The sequence below is a fragment of the Podarcis liolepis genome (assembly GCF_965112155.1).
Source record: "Podarcis liolepis genome assembly, chromosome: 5".
NCBI lineage: Eukaryota > Metazoa > Chordata > Lepidosauria > Squamata > Lacertidae > Podarcis > Podarcis liolepis.
The window spans coordinates 17,866,611-17,887,238 of record NC_139556.1 but is presented as its reverse complement, the minus strand read 5'-3'; the positions used below and the strand labels follow the sequence as shown (position 1 = coordinate 17,887,238).

At 46.9% G+C, this 20,628-nt stretch overlaps 1 protein-coding gene across 4 annotated transcripts in view; it reads right to left on the bottom strand.

The window, feature by feature from the left end:
• The window catches only part of VCL (vinculin), an 86,699-nt gene extending 75,356 nt beyond the window's left edge, over positions 1–11,343 (bottom strand). For all 4 annotated transcript variants that reach the window (XM_083502411.1, XM_083502413.1, XM_083502412.1 and 1 more), the window contains exon 1: positions 9,834–11,343. In XM_083502411.1, coding sequence (XP_083358537.1) covers positions 9,834–10,001 — 168 coding nt within the window. In that variant the 5' untranslated portion in view covers positions 10,002–11,343. The remainder of the gene's footprint in view (positions 1–9,833) is intronic.
• Between the last annotated feature and the right edge of the window lie 9,285 nt (positions 11,344–20,628).

The following is a 20,628-nucleotide window of genomic DNA, read 5'->3' as shown; positions in this document are numbered from 1 at the left end:
GCTACACATTGGTACCTCGGGTTACATACGCTTCAGGTTACAGACTCTGCTAACCCAGAAATATTACCTCGGGTCAAGAACTTTGCTTCAGGATGAGAACAGAAATCATGTTCTGGCGGCACGGTGGCAGCAGGAGGCCCCATTAGCTAAAGTGGTGCTTCGGGTTAAGAACAGTTTCAGGTTAAGAATGGACCACCAGAACGAATCAAGTTCTTAACCCGAGGTACCACTGTAGCTCCAGAAGGCCTTTGTCCTGGGAGCAGAACTTCCCTCTTGGCTGCTAAAGAAGAGAGACTTCTCCCTCTCCCTCCAGAGGCTGTATTATTCCAGCTGCCGCAAAGAGACAATTAGGGTGAGTAATTAAATTTTCTTCCACTTGTTTATGATCAAGGACTTGCCGAGGGAAACACTAATTTACTAGAACCTTCTCCCTCTGATAGAAGCCACATTCAGCCACCTTCTGTTTTCCTTTAAAGCAGCTGCTTGTTCAAGAAATTTCTTGCCTCCTCAAGAACAGGACCACTGCTCTGAACAGCGTACCACTTAAGAAGAGTCTCTGAAGTAAGTCTTTCTGAAGTGGTTTAGAAATTGGACGCACCCCAAAACAGTACGTTCTTTTGTTGACTTCTGGATACACAGGCAGAGGTCAATTCCAATGCAAGCTCCTCAAAACGGTGACATAATCAATAAGGTTAACACTGCCAGCCAATCACTAATTCCAGAAGACTTAAAGAGCAGTATCAAATCTACAGAGTCCAGACAAGTTATATCATTGCTGGGGGCAACACACACCCCACCCGACCCGGCCCGACTCTCCCATACATGAATGGAAAGCAGTTCCTTGAGGACACAGAGGAGGGAGGAGAATACTGTATTTTTCGCTCTATAAGACGCACCAGACCATAAGACGCACCTACTAGTTTTTGGAGGAGGAAAACAAGGGGGGAAATATTCTGAATCTCAGAAGCCAGAACAGCAAGAGGATCACTGCGCAGCGAAAGCAGCAATCCCTCTTGTTGTTCTGGCTTCAGCGATAGCTGCGCAGCCTGCATTCGCTCCATAAGACGCACGCATATTTCCCCTTACTTTTTAGGAGGGAAAAAGTGAGTCTTATAGAGCAAAAAATACGGTACTTCCTTCCAACAACATCCACAAGGAGGGGGGCAAGCTTGCAGGAATGCTGGGGTTCAGAAGGTATATAGAATTACTTCTGGTAAAAGGAAATAGATGAGTCCATGTGTGCAAACAAATACTGCTTAGAATCTCATCCAACCTGCCAATTATAATTTATGAATGGAGTACAACCAATTTTTAAAGAGAGATCTAGCACTGACCACTTACAGGGAGTAAGCTCCATTAAATGCAATGGGACTTGTAGTGTATAGGATTACACAGCTGATGGCTGTATGGTATTTCCTCACTAAATCTGACTAGCATAGCCAACGTGCCGCAAACCTTTTAATAAGTGCAACTATCCCATCCAACGCAAGAATGCCTACAAGATTACTGCATTCATTTCATACAGGATTTCAGGTTCCTAACCTCTAAAATTAAGATTCAAGTCAAAGTGAGTTATAGTCCAACAACATCGTCTAAGGGGAAAAAGAATGAAACCCATTCACGACTGCCACCATCTTCATGCTAAATAAAGGTAAAGGTATCCCTGACCGTTAGGTCCAGTCGCGGACGACTCTGAGGTTGCACGCTCATCTCGCTGTATAGGCCAAGGGAGCTGGTGTTTGTCCGCAGACAGCTTCCAGGTCATGTGGCCAGCATGACTAAGTTGCTTCTGGAGAAACCAGAGCAGCGCACGGAAATGCCGTTTACCTTCCCGCCGGAGCAGTACCTATTTAACTACTTGCACTTTGATGTGCTTTCGAACTGCTAGGTTGGCAGGAGCAGGGACTGAGAAACGGGAGCTCACCCCGCCACAGGGATTAGAACCGCCGACCTTCTGATCGGCAAGCCCAAGAGGCTCAGTGGTTTAGACCACAGCGCCACCTGAGTCCCTTTGTGCTAAATAATCAGACCTAAATGAAAAGAGCAATAGTTTGGAACTTTGTTTTTCATTTTTAAATCAAGATGCACTACATTTGGCAGAACACCCATATCAGAAGTTCAAAACTGAATTTAAACAACATGTGATGTGTCGCAAAAGTTGTATGTTCAAATGAAATTCTACATCTCAGATTTCAGTCATCTTAAATAATAAATGCTACTTTATGCCCTGAAGCACTATCAAGGGAAACTCCACACTTAGCAAACATTGGAGTACCGTAAATGCTGAAAACACACCTACCATCAAGAAAAGAAAGATAAGGAAGTTAATTTTACATCGATTTGCACATACATGTGCATATGTCTTTGACCTTAGTTCAGATAAAAACATGATTTATTTATTTGTTTAAAAGGGGAGTGCCAAGTTCAATGTTGCAATTAAACAACATTGCTATATCATTGATATATCCTCCCTTCCCCCCCAAAAAACCCCTCAAAGCAATTCTTCAAATAGCCTCGCACATCCTTTCCCAACCTGGTGCTGTACAGATGATGCTGAACTATAACTCCCATCAGCCCAAGCCAGCGTGGCCAATGGAAGCCCAACAACTGTTGGAGGGCAATAGTTTAAAAGTGGCTGCACTTGTATAATAGAATACATTCATGTAACAAGAGTGCTTGCATATACAGTAGTACCTTGGTTTACAACCATAATCCGTTCCAGAGGCCTGTTTGTAAACCAAGACAGGTTGTAATCCAAGGCGCACTTTCGCCAAAGGGGCCTCCCAAAACAATTTGTTCACAATCCCCCCCAAAATGGGTTGTAATCCAAAAAAAAGCTTGCAAACCGGGACACACACTTCTGGGTTTGATGTGTTTGTAATCCAAAACGTATGCAAACCAAGGTACCACTATATTGGTTTGCTTTGGCCCTTAGCAAAATCATGCCTGGTGTGAGTTTTGAACTTACACTCAGATTACATTCTTTATAAGTGAAATGCTAAAATGAGAGGAAGTAAGGCCCACTGAGCTCAGTGCAATTTACACGTGAGTAAACACACTTAGGATTGCTCTGTTAGCACTATCCTAAATCAGCTCCTGGTGCACATCAAAGTAATGAAGTGCTTTTAGAGTGTCAATCCAATCCTACCCTGCCACACTCAAACATGCACACTTCAACAAGAGTAACACAAGAGCTAAAGCATTATCCTACCCCTTACTAAAATTTTGCAGTGAAGCACAGAATTAATTTCAATTAACCAACAGCCCCAAGTCCAGCTATCCAATGCACAGAGACCTCATTAAAGTTGCATGTTTGAAAGCAGAAAACGAAAGGGTTAAAAAGTGACAAGAGCTCTTCTTCCCGGACTTGAATTCATGAAAAGTGATCCAACCTGTTTGTCCCCCACTTGCAATTTTAAAAGTTGGCTTCCGAAAGAAATTGGTTCAGTATGGCTCCCTCAAGAGATTAGCACTGGTTTTTGAACATCAACAATACTGAGCTACGATACAGTGGTGGAACACATCGTGGTAAAACGTAACCTCAGCATCCGTTCAGAAATAAATGCCGCCAACATGCCAACAACATTGCAATCCAGCCTCATACAAGCTATAAACCTTGCAAGTCAAAGAAAGTTGGTGGTTTGTTTCCCCTGCACCGACAGATGCAACAAACCAACCACATGCAAGAGAAAAGCGCATGTAAGAAAATCAGTTCTAACCACTTCACCGCTAAGGAAAAGCAACTGGCAGTATAATGTGGGAACAAGCTCCACCCACCGCCTGCTATTACAGAAACATAGAAAATATGCGTAATATTCAGAATCGGAATCCACAAACTGTGCCATATTACTGGCATTTAGATACCGACAAGATGAAATAAGAACATAAGAAGAGTTTGCTGGATCAGGCCATTCCAATCCAGCATCTTGGTCTCACAGTGACCAACCAGATGCCTACGGGAAACCAGGGAGCAGAACATTTAATAATACTTGTCAGAGCTGCTCCCAGATCCTAGCTCACAGAGGATCACGCTAGCCAGCGTTCACTTTATAAAAGTCTTTATTGAGTTACAGTTTCCATTTTCAAGCTGCCGCGTGCAGCTCTACGTCTTATAAGCTAGACCGGCGAAGCTCCGTCTGAGTCTCCGCCCCCTGTACACCAACTTAATACCCTAGCCTTACTCCACCTTTTCCGCCTGACCGTTCTTCTCTGGGTCCCTCTGCCCCCCGTGGTCTCTTCCTTCCGGGACTCTTCTGACGCTGACCCCCCGGACCCTTCTGTCTCCTTGCGTCGGGTTTTAGGACCTGGCTCCCTTTCCGGGCTGCTTACTGCGCCGCCTTCCTGTGCATTTGAACTTGGCGCGTGCGCCCAACCTCCCACTTTCCGCTTGACCGTTTCTTCGCTCCCCGATGGAGGTGTGGCCACTCCTGACTCATGCCCTCCCCCCTGCGGTGAGCTGCCGGAGCTCGATACCTGGCGCCCTTCCTCTCCACTGCGCTCTGTTGGGGATGCTGGCCCCGATTTCCAACTGCTGCCCTCTGAACCCCCTCTGGACCCTTCTTCCTGGGGTGTCCCCCTAGGCTCCCCCCTTGCTCTGGCCACTGGCGCTCCTTTCTGTGAATCTTCTGATTCACTGGAAAGACTCGGAGATCTCGGGTCGTCGTCATCACTCATCTTTTCTTCGGACTCCTCCCCCTCGCTCTCTGTTTCCTCCCTTGCCCTCGCCTCTGCTCCTGAACCCCTGACAATACTAATAATAAATTTTATTTATACCCCGCCCTCCCCAGCCAGAGCAAGGCTCAGGGCGGCTAACACCAATAAAATTACAATAAAACATAATGGGGGGGGGAGAGAAACAAACAAACAAAAACCAGTTTATTAAAATACGGGTTAAAATACAATTTAAAATGTAGCCTCATTTTAATAGTAGCCCGTAAATCAAAACCATAAGGGGAGGGAAGCATAAGGGTCAGACTGAGTCCAAGCCAAAGGCCAGGTGGAACAGCTCTGTCTTGCAAGCCCTGCGGAAAGATGTCAAGTCCCACAGGGCCCTAGTCTCTTGTGACAGAGCGTTCCACCAAGTCGGGGCCAGTACTGAAAAGGCCCTGGCCCTAGCTGAGACCAATCTAACCACCTTGCAACTTGGGACCTCCAAAGTGTTGTCATTTGTGGACCTTAAGGTCCTCCGCGGGGCATACCAGGAGAGGCGGTCCTGTAGGTACGTGGGTCCTAGGCCACACAGGGCTTTAAAGGTCAAAACCAACACCTAAGACCTGACTCTGTAAAGCACTGGTAAAGCACTGGGTGAATGTGATCTGCACAAGAGCAGTCTCCCCTCCCATGATTTCCCATATTTTTGAACACTGCTGCCTTCCCAACTGTGGAGGCAGAGCATAGGCTAGTAGCCACCGATAGCCCTCTCCTCCAGGAATTTGTCTGATCCTCTTTTAAAGCTGTCCAAGTTGGTGGCCAATCGATTCCAAAACGAATTCCGGTGCCGTGAGGTTGTAAGCAACTGTTGCATTTGGGGCTGTTGAACTATCTGTCTAATTACCGTATTTTTTGCTCTATAAGACTGACTTTTCCCCTCCTAAAAAGTAAGGGGAAATGTGTGTGCGTCTTATGGAGCGAATGCAGGCTGTGCAGCTATCCCAGAAGCCAGAACAGCAAGAGGGATCACTGCTTTCGTTGCGTAGCGATCCCTCTTGCTGTTCTGGCTTCTGGCATTCAGAATATCTTTTTTCTTGTTTTCCTCCTACAAAAACTAGGTGCGTCTTATGGTCTGGTGCGTCTTATAGAGCGAAAATTACGGTAACAGCACGCACAAAGCCCAATCAATACGAAGGGATTTACAACTCTGCAAAAGACACAGATGGCGTGGGCTTGAACTGAAAATATGCACCAAGCATCGTTGGGCTTTTTAAATGTGAGAGATCCCTCCCCCTTGCAAAAGAATGCGCAGAGAGAATGTGTGTCAAATATGTAGCATGATGAAGTAAGCAGGGGCAGTATATGAATGGGCAACAAGAGTTCTGAATGAGCAACAATAGAAGGGGCAGGGGGAGAATCCTGCATGAACTCCATGGAGAAAAAGTGGAGAAAGAACAATACATACCCGGGAGTCAGCTATAAAGTTGCAAATAAAACGTTTTAAGTGTACTTTAAGTGCAATACACAATGTGGCACTAGATGGCAGTGGTGAGCCTTATGGCAAATTCAATGTATTTTTTTAAAACACTTTTTTAAAAAATCATTTTCATATGTGTGTAGATCCCAACACAGTCTACCTGAAGAAAATGGGAGAACTGAAGAACACACATGCCTCCCAACCTACCAACCCTGGTGGTTGGCGACTGTCCAATACAATATTTTGGGATTTGGGGATGTTTTCTGCAGCTGTTCCACTTGCCATTCGCTTCTATCTGCCTGGAAGGGGACTGTGGGAAAAGCTGGAAAGGAGAGTGGGGAATGCGTGCCAAGATCAGAAGTCGCAGAGACTGAAGCTTCAAAGGAACAGTAGCTCAAGTAAGCATCATAGAACGAATGTCGTGGATCCATAACAGCGTTGCTTATTCTCACTCGCAAGGGAAAGGTGTAATAAGGACAGAGAAGGACTTGTCAATGAAAGGGCAGGAATGCAAAGGGGAAATCCTACACCCAGCCGCACACAGTGAAACTGATCTAACACAGGAAAAGAGTTTGTAAACTGGAATCTTCCGTTTTCTGCCACCGCTAACTGGCTGCGGAAAATTAATTGGTTGGGTATTATCTCTGGCCATTGAGTTTCCTAAATCTTTTTAAAGATGCAGTAAGGGGAAAGGCACTGTTTGGACCTGAAAGGAAAGGAACTTTATCAAAAGAAAGTGGTGATTCAGAGTATCTAAGGCAGGGGTCAGCAAACGTTTTCAGCAGGGGGCCGGTCCGCTGTCCCTCAGACCTTGTGGGGGGCCGGACTATATTTTGAAGAAAAAATGAACGAATTCCTATGCCCCACAAATAACCCAGAGATGCATTTTAAATGAAAGGACACATTCTACTCATGTAAAAACACCAGGCAGGCCCCACAAATAACCCAGAGATGCATTTTAAATAAAAGGACGCATTCTACTCATGTAAAAACACGCTGATTCCTGGACTGTCCGTGGGCCAGATTGAGAAGGCGATTGGGCCAGATCCGGCCCCCGGGTCTTAGTTTGCCTACCCATGATCTAAGGCCTAAGGAAGGGGGAAGGGGTAGAACAGTCAGGCTGAAGGGCTGGTCAAGGCGGATTTGAAGGGAACAACACTGTCATTGGAGGAGCAGACGTAAATATGAGGTACTACAACACTAGAAGAAGTGTAGAGCCTTGCAAGAGCTTCCTTTCGGAACAAGACAATGATTTAGAGGGGATGGAAAGTTGAGGGCAATGCAGGGACATGCAGGGCAGGGGAAGAAATGGGAGGAGGGGCAGCTGTGCAGTCAGTCCCTTGTTTCCAGATCCCTCAGCACCACAGAGCATGCTCTCAAAGAAAATGACCCCCAGCCCAGCATGCGCAACAGTTTTAGAAGTCTCGCCTGGTATCAAATAACAGTTAAAAAGGTAAAGGACCCCTGGAAGGTTAAGTCCAGTCAAAGGCGGCTATGGGGTTGCGGCACTCATCTAGCTTTCAGGCGTTTGTCCACAGACAGCTTTCAGGGTCATGTGGGCAGCATGACTAAACCGCTTCTGGCGCAACGGGACACCGTGGCAGGTGCCAGAGCGCACGGAAATGCCGTTTACCTTCCTGCCACAGCGGTACCTATTTATCTACTTGCACTGGTGTGCTTTCGAAATGCTAGGTTGGCAGGAGCTGGGACAGAGCAACAAGAGCTCACCCCGTTGCGGGGATTCGAACCGCCAACCTTCTGATCGGCAAGCCCAAGAGGCTCAGTGGTTTAGACCACAGCGCCACCCGACTGCCCCATCAAGTAACAATGCTAAGGGGCAAAGGGGGTGGAGTGGGAACAGCGAGAGAGTGATGCCGCCCCTCTGTTATTTTATTTTATTTTTAAAAAACCTCCTTCACAGAAACACAATAAAACATTATCCCAATAATACATTGCCACTGTCATAGCTGGCGAAGACCGTGCAGGAAAGAGGTGGGTCAGGGAACCGGGGCATCACCGTTCAGAGGCAGCATCAGAAAATTGTGCAATCCACGACACAGCACAGTTGGTGAAGCATGAGGCTCTAAATGTCAGGATTGTGGATTCAAGTCCCACATGGGGGCAAAAGATTCCTGCCTTGCACAGGGTTTGGCTAGATGACCGCTGGTGTCCCTTCCAACTCTACAATTCTATGATACTATGAAAAGCAAGCCTTGCCAGGAAGCTGGAGCCGGGGCACACAGTGGAAAGGGTCATAGTTCAGCGGCAGAGCGTCTGCCCATGTGCAGAAGGTTTGACTGCCCACCCCACCCCCCAACATCTCCAAGTAGGGCCGGGAGAGGTCACAGTCTTAAACCCTGGATTCAGTGTAAGGGAATACTAAGCTATGTAGGTTAAGGATACAACTCAGCATAACAGTAGCTTCCGACATTCCTAAGAGGAGGAAGTAAGAGAGCCAGGAGGAGAATGCAAGGTGGCATGTGTAGCATTCTCTCTTTGCAGAAGAGGGGGGAAATGCAGAGTTTGAGAAGAAGGAGAAACACCCAGGACTGGGACTTATTCAGATCCTATCTACCTTCAGCAAGGAATTCACAGAAATAACTTTGAACGATACCTGTTGGGCTTACTTTTAAGCGTTTCATAAAACATGGAGATCTATAAATGAAACTATTCTGGTCTGCCAAGGTATGGGAAACAGCTCTTTGAGGAAAAATTAACTCATAAGTTACTGGTCTTGAGAGGCCAACACAAGGAGGACAAATTTATTTCTACTTGGTTATGATTTAATAGTGTATATCACTAACCGAGAACACGAACAATCTCCTCCAGCTTTCAAATGGATTTGGCTGCTTTAATTGGCTAGCACTCTTTGAGGAGACGCCTTTACGGTTCTCCAGGGATAGTTTTAGGTTATATTCTGAGAGTTATGATTAATGCACCCCGTTAAGGTCCTGTTGAGGTATTTATATCCCCGGCTTCTTCTGCTGTCAAAAATACAGTTATTATTCTGTATTCTTTTGATTCCGTAAGCTTTGTGAATCATATTCTGAATCACCCGGCCTGCTGTCCTACGATCCCTGTTCGACTTTAAACTCAACTAAAATTAACTTTAAAAAAACAAACTTTTTTGTTGTTTGAAAGAGGGGCAAAGCAAGTTTGGGTGTGTCAAGCAACTAAACGGGAGTTTGATAAGGAGGAGGAAGGCAGAAGGGGAAACTTGTCAGGAAGCCTTGGAAGGAATTTTTCCTCCCTCCTTCCTTTTTTGCTGGGTGGAGGAAAGAGAAGACCTTTTAACCTGGAAAGTCAACATGGGACAGCTCAGCCATTTCCCAGCCAGTGAGGCAAGACCAGGAACACACCAAGGGGATTAATCAAGACTCCTCCTGCAGTGACAACTTCGTTGCTGCCAGAACTTTTTCTTGCATTCCCTAAACACTCTCTTTTTTTTTTGCGGGGGAGGGGGACTTAAGGTGGGGCCCGATTGAAGTTTGCTGGGACACACACACAGAGACAGACAAACACTCCGCCATCAAACAGACAGCCAAGCTTGCATTAGGGAGCTTTGGGAGACCAAGAGGCTTGGGTGTGTTTTTTCATTTGTTTATTTTAAGAGAGCCGCGTTTCTTCCGCAATGAAATTAAGAATCCCGAGCCTCCCAGGCAGGCAAGCAAGCAAGCGAGCTGGCTCTGTCTCTCTCTCAACTCACCCGGACCAGGTTGCTCACGGCGGATTGCACGGCGGCCACGGGAGCGGTGAGATCCGGGATGGCCTTGCCGTCCACCTCGCCCTCTTCGTGCATGATGACCAAGTGGGAGATCTGCTGCGCCACCGGCTCCAGGATACTCTCGATCGTGCGGGTGTGGAAGACGGGCATGGTTGCTCAGGTTCCCACGACGGTGCAAAGGAGAAGCAATCGATTTATGTAACTTCTGCGAGTGAAAAGCGGGCAGTTCCCCCCAGGTTTGGAACAAAACTGGCTGAAAATATATATACAGGTTTATCTTCTTCTTTTTCTCCACCCCACCCAGCTCCCTTGAAGAAGTCTCCGCGGACGCACAGCCTCTCCCGCAGCGCCTTCCCAACTCCTCGCCCGGCAGCGCTGACTGACGCCCCTTCTGCAGGCAGGCGGCGCTTTTCAGCCGGCGCAGCCTAACCCGTTCCCTGTCCTTCCCTTGCATTCCTCCTGCAACCCTGGGCAGAAGGGGACCTTCTGTCTCCGCCTCCTCCCCGCCTCGGCCAATGATGGAAGGCCAACCCTCGCTTTCATTGGAGGAGCGCCCGCGTCGATCTGCATTCCGACTCCACCCCCTGGGTCCTCCCTGCCCTCGCCTTCTCCTTCCCCCTCCCTCCACCTTTTCTCTTTCCAGCTCTCCTGCCCAAAGGAGGTTTGGTTGCTCCGACACTGGTTTTCCCAGCGTTGGAGGTGACGTCAGACATTCTGGAGTCCATATAAGGAGATGGTGAAAGCCAGGGCGTTTGGGAGGGGGGAGAGGGGCGGAGGAGGATTCCACTGCGGGGGACGACCCCTCCCCTCCTCCTCCCCCGCGCGCATCCCTATCCCTATACAAGTAGCATATAGCTTACTTGTAGCCTCAGAGGCTGGTTCCATGCGCGTATACTTGGAAAGATGAATTCCCAACTACTTTTAGTGGACTAAGTTACGTGTGCAAGAAGATGCCAGCTTTCTGTGCAGGGAAAACAATTATTCGGAGTAATATGGAGCGCAGGGAGTGGGGCAGAACCGGAGCAGAGGGGGCAGATCATGTTCTTGCCAGTACCAACACTCCACCCAATAAGTCAAAGATTTAAGTTTATTTGTTGTGGCGGCCACATCGAAACTTATTTGTGGGAGCGGGTGTCTACATTTTAACATACATGTGTATTACATTGTATTTCAACAGTGGATCTCTGCATATTTTGCACAATGTGCACAGAATACTTCTATTTCCTTTTTGGATGAAATGACCAGGATGGTTGCAACAACAAATAAAGTCAGACTTTGTATAATAAGCACAGGTATTGTGCAAGTCGGCCTGCTTGGTGGTAAAGGTGGCCGGCAATAATGAGGGGAGTTAGGGTGCCAACTCTCTTGACGGGCTGTGCTGGCACGGGGTCGGTGCATTTATTGATGCACAGGAACTGGGCAAATGGGCAAATGCTTTACCCATAGCAACCGCTGTAGCTATTTTGGTCATTAGGTAAAGGTAAAGGTACCCCTGCCCGTACGGGCTAGTCGTGTCCAACTCTGGGGTTGCGCGCCCATCTCGCTTAAGAGGCCGGGGGCCAGCACTGTCCGAAGACACTTCCGGGTCACGTGGCCAGTGTGACAAGCTGCATCTGGCGAGCCAGCACAGCACACGGAAACGCCGTTTACCTTCCCGCTAGTAAGCGGTCCCTATTTATCTACTTGCACCCAGGGGTGCTTTTGAACTGCTAGGTTGGCAGGCGCTGGGACCGAGCAACGGGAGCGCACCCCGCCTCGGGGATTCGAACCGCCAACCTGACGATCGGCAAGTCCTAGGCGCTGAGGTCTTACCCACAGCGCCACCCGCGTCCCATTTTGGTCATTATCGCTGAGTAAATACGTGCTAGATTGGGCTGGACAGCAGCAATCGTCAGCTGCTAAAGCCATCCCACGTACTTTAAATGTGTTTGCTCTGAAAATGCGTTGTGGGTTTGCCTCCCTTTCATAGACTCGTGGAGTTGGAAGGTACCCTTAGGGTCATTTAGTCCAAGCCTCTGCAATGCAGGGATCTCAAGGTCGATATTGGCTCCTAAACTGGACCTGAGTGCGCATTATTCCAAGGAAAGGGTTTCCCTAATGTCTGTATTTAGTCTTGCACTGGGAAATTGAATTCTATTCACTTAGTCTGTTTCAACTGGGCCAGCCAAGCTGTCTTCTCAATAGGCCAAAGCTGCTCTTTTGGACTTGAACGGGAACTCAACAGTATCAGTATCTCTTAAAGCTAAGCGCTACCCATCTTCCTGTCAGTTTTTTTATAAAACCGCACATGCCATAGCAGGAAGGGAGGGGCTGTTAAACCACTTCCCTCTTTGCTGTATGCCTTTGAAGAAATGACTTGCAGTAATATTTACATTAAGGTGGCACGGGTAACGCTGATGTGCCACCTTTTACAACAAATTTATGTCAAGGAGTTGCAGAGACCCAAGAATCTTCCTTTGGTGCGTGGATGACTGACCATTGCGCCAGAACAGAATTTCCGTGTTTGGCAGGAGAACTGCTGTATTTTCCCTTCTGTACCCCAATCATTAGCTAAATCCTGGCCTTCATTAATTATGAACATTCACCAGCTTCCTAGAATTATGAGCACCTTTGCACCCCCAGCCTCTGGTACCCTGGATTGACAACAATATGGCAGGGAGCTGCCCCAGGCTAGCCGAAGGAGGACAGTAGGCAAGTTGCTGCTTATGAATCGTACAGAGTAGATTTATACTCACATTGCAATCGAAGATATCGGCTGCGTGACTGCCATATCCATTGTGTGCTCAGCCTGGAAGCGGAGGGGGGGGAAACATACAGCCAAACATTAAAGAGCATCCCAAGACCATAGCTGTCAACTTACAGATTTGAAAATAAGGGACCAGCAGCCTTGAAAATAAGGGACCAGCAGCCAAAATAAAGGACCTGCAGCCTCACCTGTTCCAGGCACTCCAGTCTTCCTGTCCTCCTGCAGTCTGGTCAGACTCATGCTGGGTAGCTTCAAGAACACTGTCCAACCAACTTTGTAACCAGAGGTTCGACTGAATAGAATCTGAATCACATGCACCACAAGGCCTATGTAGCCTCAACTGAAGATGGCTCCCCGGCCTGGCTTTGCACTGCAAAGTTTGCAGCAGCACGTGCAACAAAATGGCGTCCAGCATTCAGAAACCCCCTCAGCTTGCATTAACTAGCCACACACAAGGCATGCAAGCTCCACCCCCCAGTTGTTCTTAGACTTCTTATTGGGTGAGCAATACAGCCAAGCAACACAGTTGGAGCCTCCCTCCTCCCTGGCCAGCAGGGAGGGAGGGAGAGGAGCTGCTTCCTTTGAAATTTAAGGGACATCATTTAAGGGACATTTAAGGAACATCCATCAATAAGGGACAGCAGCGGGACATGGCGCTGGAATAAGGGACTGTCCCTTCAAATAAGGGACACTTGACAGCTATGCCCAGGACCCATCAACGAGGGACTGTGCCATCAGCAAAGCCCATATGCCACTAACACATAAAGTAGCCAATGAACTTGTGAGAATGAGCACACACCCAGCACAAAGCCGTATGAAAGCAGCTGCGTGCAAGCAGGCGTACATGAGGGTCTGTGGGTTGGTGTGACGGGGTTTAAAGGAATCTTAGAAGTGCTACCCCATTCCCCAGCTGGGTAGCACTGGCACTGATCCTAGGGCCAGCCCTGTGACTAGGCAGAGGAAGGCAGCTGCCCCAGGCAACAGATGCTGCTGGAGGACACGCAGCCTATCCCCTGCATCCGCCTAAGCTAACCTTCGGCCATCAGGTGCAAAAGGAGCGTGCAGTCCATGGACAGTGTGTGGAGAAAGGTTCAGTTGCCAGGGCCGTCAGCTCCTGCATCCAGGATTGGTACATATGTGTGGAATCTTGCCCTTCATCTTAAGCAGCCAATGTCTTTGACCAGCCCTGCTCTCAGGTGTGTGACAGCATGGCAAGCCTGAGGCAAAGGAGGAGACTAGAATACCTCAAAGACCACCTCTCCCCATATGAACCGACCCGGAGTCACCCTTCTTTATGTGCCTCCTCCACGTGAGGTCTGGAAGGTGGCAACACAAGAACAGGCCTTTTCCGTGGTGGCTCCCTGTTTGTGGAGTGCTCTCGCCAGAGAGCCTCGCCTGGCACCTTCATTATGAACCTTTAGGTGCCAGGTTAAAATATTCCTTTTCAACCAGGCCTTTGGCTGATTGACATTCGATGCCCTTTAAAAAAGGGGGGGGGGATTATTGGTTTTGTTTTGTTTACTTTTTATTACACCTTTTGTGTTCTTTATGTTGTGACCCGCCCTGAGATCTACGGATGTAGGGCAGATACAAATTTAATAAATAAGATAGCATAGCACCCTATCCAAATTCCACATACATAAACCAATTGGACTGACAATTGAATCTTCAGTGTTGCCTTCCCTACAACATTTCTCCGAAGAAAATAGGGATGTCCTATACTACAACAACAACAACAACAACAACAACAACAACAACAACAACAACAACAACATATACCCTGTCCATCTCACTGGGTTGCCCCAGCCACTCTGGGCAGCTTCCAACATACAGTGGTGCCTCGCAAGACGAAAAGAATCCGTTCTGTGATTTTCTTCGTCTAGCGGTTTTTTCGTCTTGTGAAGCAAGCCCATTGACGGATTAGCGGATTAGCGCTATTAGCGGCTTTTAGCGGCTTTTAGCGGCTTTTAGCGGCTTATCTGCTGATCGGATCAGCTGATAAGCGGCTTAGCGGCTTAGAAAAAAGGGGGGGAGGGAAAAAACCAGCAGGAACTCGCAAGACATTGTCGTTTTGCGAAGCAAGCCCATAGGAAATTCGTTTGCGAAGCACCTCCAAAACGGAAAACTCTTTCGTCTAGCGAGTTTTCCGTCTTGCGAGGCATTCATCTTGCGGGGCACCACTGTATATAAAAACATAATAAAACATTAAACATTTTAAAAACTTCCCTTTGCAGGGCTGCCTTCAGATGTCTTTGAGAGGTTGTATAGTTACTGATCTCCTTGGCTCGGGGGGGCGCATAACTCCGTACCTTTCAATATTTCTCTGATGGAAAAAGGAATGCTCTAAGGAAAAGCAGGACATTCCAGGATCCAATCAGAAATCAGGACGGCTTTTGAAAATCTGGGACCGTCCCTGGAAAATGGGGATACTTGGAGGGTCTGGTGTTTGTGTCCCCACCAGACCTGAGGAAGCAGGGAAGGTTTGGGGCAAGGGCAAAGGAAAGGCAACCGTAGCAGAATAGCTGGGGGCGTAGAAAGAACATTCAGGGGCTACTTTTGAGCCTATCTGCTTGACATGGTTGCTTCACTCCAGTGTGTGATGTTCACACCCCTCCTTGACCCCTTGAGGGAAGAGAACCTTGCAGTTTCTACAGTTCCATGATTCTATGATTTTATTTTGTTACAGCAAAGTTATTCCTCTTCTGTTTCATTAATTGGTTATACCGTCTCCGGCAAATGGGAGTTTGTAATTGGATATAAGCTCCTTTGTGAAGAAATATACCAGAGGCTTCGTAAAAAAATCTGGAGGGATAATTAAAACATCCTCCAAAAAGGCTCTTTCATGATCGTACTAGACAATGTAACCCCCCCCCCTGCCTATTTCAGTGTGATCACTCACTATTCATGGCTGTGAGTTTAAGCAGCCTTTGCTGTTCTAAATCACAAATGGGAATTATATATTCGATTTTCATCATGCCAGACATTGCATCCATTATTACTATTTTGCATTCAAAGTAATTACTCATTTACTCAGTATGGATTGCAGATAATAAGCACACAACAGTGGAGAACACTGGAATATAGTCACTTCATTTATGTGACCTAATCATCCATTACATTCCATGATAGGGCAATATGCAACCTTTGGTGTAAAGATATCAACCCAGGCTTTTGAAACTTAAAAAAAGAAGAACGAAAACTGCAAGCAAAAGACCCCCCGCTTTTCATTTTAAAGAACACACACCGGTTTATTCATTCAGAGTTCAATGCTGTGATCATATAGGTTCTGCTGATAGAAAACAGATGCTCTTGGGCTTTATAACAGCTGCTTTATATGGAATACAGCTTCTTCTGCTACTGTATCTATAAAAATACACAGCTATAGACCTGTGAACATGTTTCATGGGTTGTGCAGTGGTGCACATCCAAATGCACATTGGAGGATGTGGAAATTCTGCCTCTTATTTTACTTCACAAACAAAGCCCTGACATTCATTTACAAGGACTCCCAGAGGTGAGCAGGAAAAGCAAACCCATTATGTGCTAGTCAAAATCCTATTAAACATTCTCACTGCAATTAATCCAGAATGCAGCAACGAGACTGGTGACTGTGAATGGCCGCCGAGACCACATAACATTGGTCTTGAAAGACCTACGTACATTGGCTCCCAGTACATTTCTGAGCACAGTTCAGAGTGTTGGTGCTGACCTTTAAAGCCCTAAACGGCCTCGGTCCAGTATACCTGAAGGAGCATCTCCACCCCTATCATTCAGCCCGGACACTGAGGTCCAGCTCCGAGGGCCTTCTGGCGGTTCCCTCACTGTGAGAAGTGAGGTTACAGGGAAGAAGGCAGAGGGCCTTCTCAGTAGTGATGCCCTCCCATCAGATGTCAAGGAAATAAACAACTATCTGACTTTTGGAAAACATTTGAAGGCAGCCCTGTTTAGGGAAGTTTTTAATGTCTGGTGTTTTATTGTATTTTAAATATTTTGTTGGAAGCCACCCAGAGTGGCTGGGGAAACCCAGCCAGATGGGTTGGGTATAAACAGTGGCAGAGCTTCATGCTCCGGCACCAGGGGGCGGAGAGCAGGCGGGAGCGGGGCTGGCGTGCATCCAGGGGCAGGGGGTGTGTCCTGGGGTGGGGCACGCCACCTGCAGGGGCGTGGCACCCAGCGTGGGCGGGGGGGCAGCTGCGATGGCACCCCACCGGGATCACTCTGCCAGGGGCGGTGCGCTCTCCCCGCACTCCTCTTCCTCCGCTACTGCGTATAAATTAATTAATTATTATTATTATTAGTAGTAGTAGTAGTAGTAGTAGTAGTAAAACTAGCTGGTTTGGGGGGGGGGACAAGCAGGGTCAGGAGGGGTTGTGGGTGGGGATGGGCTTTAATTATTTCCCTCTGCTGCCAACCTGTTTAGAATCAGAGACCCCAAAGCCTACTATTCAAAACGGGAGGAAAACTCCAGGAAGCACAAATGGAAGATTTGTACGCACTGCACGTAGCAGGCATGGAGGATTCCCAGTTCTGATTGGAACGCAGTGGGGCCAAAAAATTTAAAGAAGCACACCCCTCATTCACTGGTTCCAGTGGCGTGCGGTGGAAATTTTCACAGGGAAACAGTTAGGGCCAGAGGCGCTAGCTTGTAAGGGGCATGGAGGGGTTGATGTCATGGGTGTGATGTGAGATCCTGACATTGTGCATGTGAGCATTGTGCCTCCCTAAGTCAGGCAGAAGCTTTATCGGGCTTTGCGAAGGATGTGCCAGGGCTCAGACAGGATGCTGGAGTCCTCCTGCATCAGGTATCAGGATTTTGGACCCATCAGAGCATCGCATTTCCTTGCCTAAACTGGGCAGAAGCTGGGCTTTGTGAAGGAGGCACCAGGGAACATTTAGGGGCTAGCCTAGTCCCCTGAGTCCAGTGACTGCACACCACTGTTTGTGTCTGAAATATACTCGGAGTTGAGAGTGGATTTCATGCTCTTTATTCAGCGCATAGTGGTGAAGAGGAATCAATGTTCCCCCAAAGTATCTGCTTTATATACATTATTTACACAATGGGCTGCAAGTGGCTAATTCCGGGATTCTCCTGTAGGCCAATCAGGTTGTGGATTCACTTCCATCTGGAACTGGGTTGGGTGGCTCCTGCAGACCAATCATACTGCTGCATTGTTCTAGGACCAATCAGACTGCTGCATTTTGGATCCTATTGTTCTAGGACCAATCAGACTGCTGCATTTTGGATCCTATTCAACTCAGTACATAACAGTGTACATCGCAAACAGCAGGCATAGAGTGCCAACTCTGATTGGAACACAGTGGGGGTGAAAATTTAAACCTCATTCCCTGGTTCTGATCCATCTTGCTGCCGCAGGCACCCTATACAGCTGACACACCAGGGCTAACCATACGACAAATGTTGCATCTAGTTTGGTCCTTATACAGCTGTCTCATAATTCAGCGTAAGGGGTATACTAATATAGCATTCAGCAAGCAGAGAAAAGCAGTTTGTAACAGGAGGAGGGAGGCAGAAGCACTGGGGGAGTGATGTTGAGTGCAAGAAAAGGACTGTTATAAGTAAACAAGAGTGTCTCTACTTTCAGCCACGAAATGTTGGAGGGTGCCTAGTAATTCCAAAAAGAAACCACAAGCTTAGTATGCCTTTCTGGCCTCTCCCTTTGAGTGCCAACTGCTCTGGAATACAAAACATTTTATTAACCGTATTGCATTCTAAGTGGTTTATCTTGAAACACCATGGAATGAAGCAACAACGATAGCAGCATGAGTATGGATTGGAAGAATGTCTGAAGGACAGAAAGCAGGTGTTGTAAGGAAATAAAGTAAATCCACATGAGGCCAAATATAAACTCTTGGCTTGATTATATTTGAGAGTTAAGACAGCTCTTGCCTTTTCTAATGACACAAAACAAGTCTACCCTATCTGGTCTTGTATAGCATGACACAGCAAGTATGCTGTTAAAAATACACAGAATCGTGGCTTTTCTAAACCCATCTTTTCTGTGATCAATATGCTGGTGTCTCCACTTTCTATAAGGGCTGCTCCTTTTGGAGGTTAATGTGTCTGAATTTTTCCATTTGTAGTGCACAGTCCACACATACTTTGCCAGGTGGTTTTTGTATTTTCTGATTGGTGTCAAAAAAAGAAAAAAAACCCTGTACTCTGAAACAAGTCTCATTGAATTCAGTAAGGCTCAGTCTCTAAGCAAATACAGTCGTACCTTGGATCCCGAACGCCCTTGGTACTTGGCCGTTTTGGCTCCCGAACGCCGCAAACCCGGAAGTGAGTGTTCTGGTTTACGAACATTATTTGGAACCCGAATGTCCGGCGGGGCTTCCGCAACTTGCGATTGGGTGCAGGAGCTTCCTTCAGCCAATCAGAAGCCACACTTTGGTTTCCAAACATTTTGGAAGTCGAACGGACTTCTGGAACGGATTCTGTTTGACTTCCAAGGTACAACTGTGTGCACAGGACTGCAGCATTAAGAAATCAGGTTGGTCTCGTCTAAACTGGGATGGGGGGGTTTCTGCCTGAAACAGAGCTCAAATGCTCTACAAGAGCCAAAACTTCAAAAAAAGTCTTGGTGCACTATTTGTTTCCTGCTTTCACATACTCCATCCGCCCATGGTATCACCTGGAACAGGTACTTCACCTTGTCACATGGCAGGCTCGGTTCTTTTTGGGCTGTCTGTGGGCTGTATCTAGAACAAAGATGAGAAGATGAGGCCTACATTGGGCCAGGCTCATTCTCGTTTTCCTCTCTCAATGCCTCTCAGAAGGCAAAGCATCTACCACAACGGCAAAGCAAAACCTGGCTGATACCTACCATTCAAACGCCTTCCTCAGCCCCTGAGTTCTTATTGACTCCTTAAAATATAAATGTAACAAGGCTACAAATGAATACAAAGCAGTTGACACCCAACTAACCAAGCAGGAGCAAGCCAAAGAGTTACTCAAAAGAGTACAAATATAAATAAGTATTTACTTGGCATCTAAACGCTGATGAAAGTCACTTTCCCTGGGGGACATGACACCACAACAGGAAAATTGCTATATCTTAGCTTCCTTATTTCCTGGGACCTCTTCCTACTTAGCTATCCAAGCCATTGTCTGTCCCACATAGCTGTTATCACGTCTGGACTCTCTGTCAGGTTTTAATCCCAGCCAAACTGGCCTTTGCCTTCCCTTCAAACTGTTTGTACATGCTCAGGTGCCAACATCATTTCCCTGAGCAGTTGGAATGTTCATGAATATTCCATGGCATCGCCAAGCACTACCACAAATGTGCTTCTTTTCCAGTGAGGGGTGTTCTGACAGAGTTAGAGGTCACATAATTGAACTAGGCTAATCCGCCACCATTCTTTATCTAAGTATGCACTCCAGAGCTTTATGAATCCACAAAGCTTTTTATTTGCCAAACCACACAAGAACAACTACCCAAATAATAGTCCGACGAGACTGTGCCCATTTTTCTTTATGCCACATGGAACTAGGAATGTTGGAGAATTCTGACTAAAAAGGAAATGGGAGTAGAAATTGCCAATATTTGCTTATCGTTTCATTTCCAGATTAGTATTTCTTCTTGTTGTTTTCCGACTGCAAATGGTATATATGATACGCAATTGGTAACGGCCCCCATTTGCATTGTTTCCTTTGCACTGAAATGAATAGTGTGGAAAAAACATAATGATGATGTAATTGTCTAATTAATTCTATAAAAAATTGCCAGCACGGACAGTAAGTTGAGCAACATAGTTTTTGTCAGAAGCCAAACTGCAGTAGAATGGAAACAGCGTTGCATGCGACAAATGCAGGGAGGAATGTAAATAAATATCTTCTTATGTTCCTACATGGAATTGAGAAAGTCAACATATGGTGAGGCAAATGAAAGCTCAATAAGATATTCTCAGCCTTCACAATACACACCTAATGGATAATTCAGGAGGTTAATCTCTGGCTGCTTTTTATAAAGAGAGCTACATCTTTGTGTCCCTGTTACTCTACTGCTATCC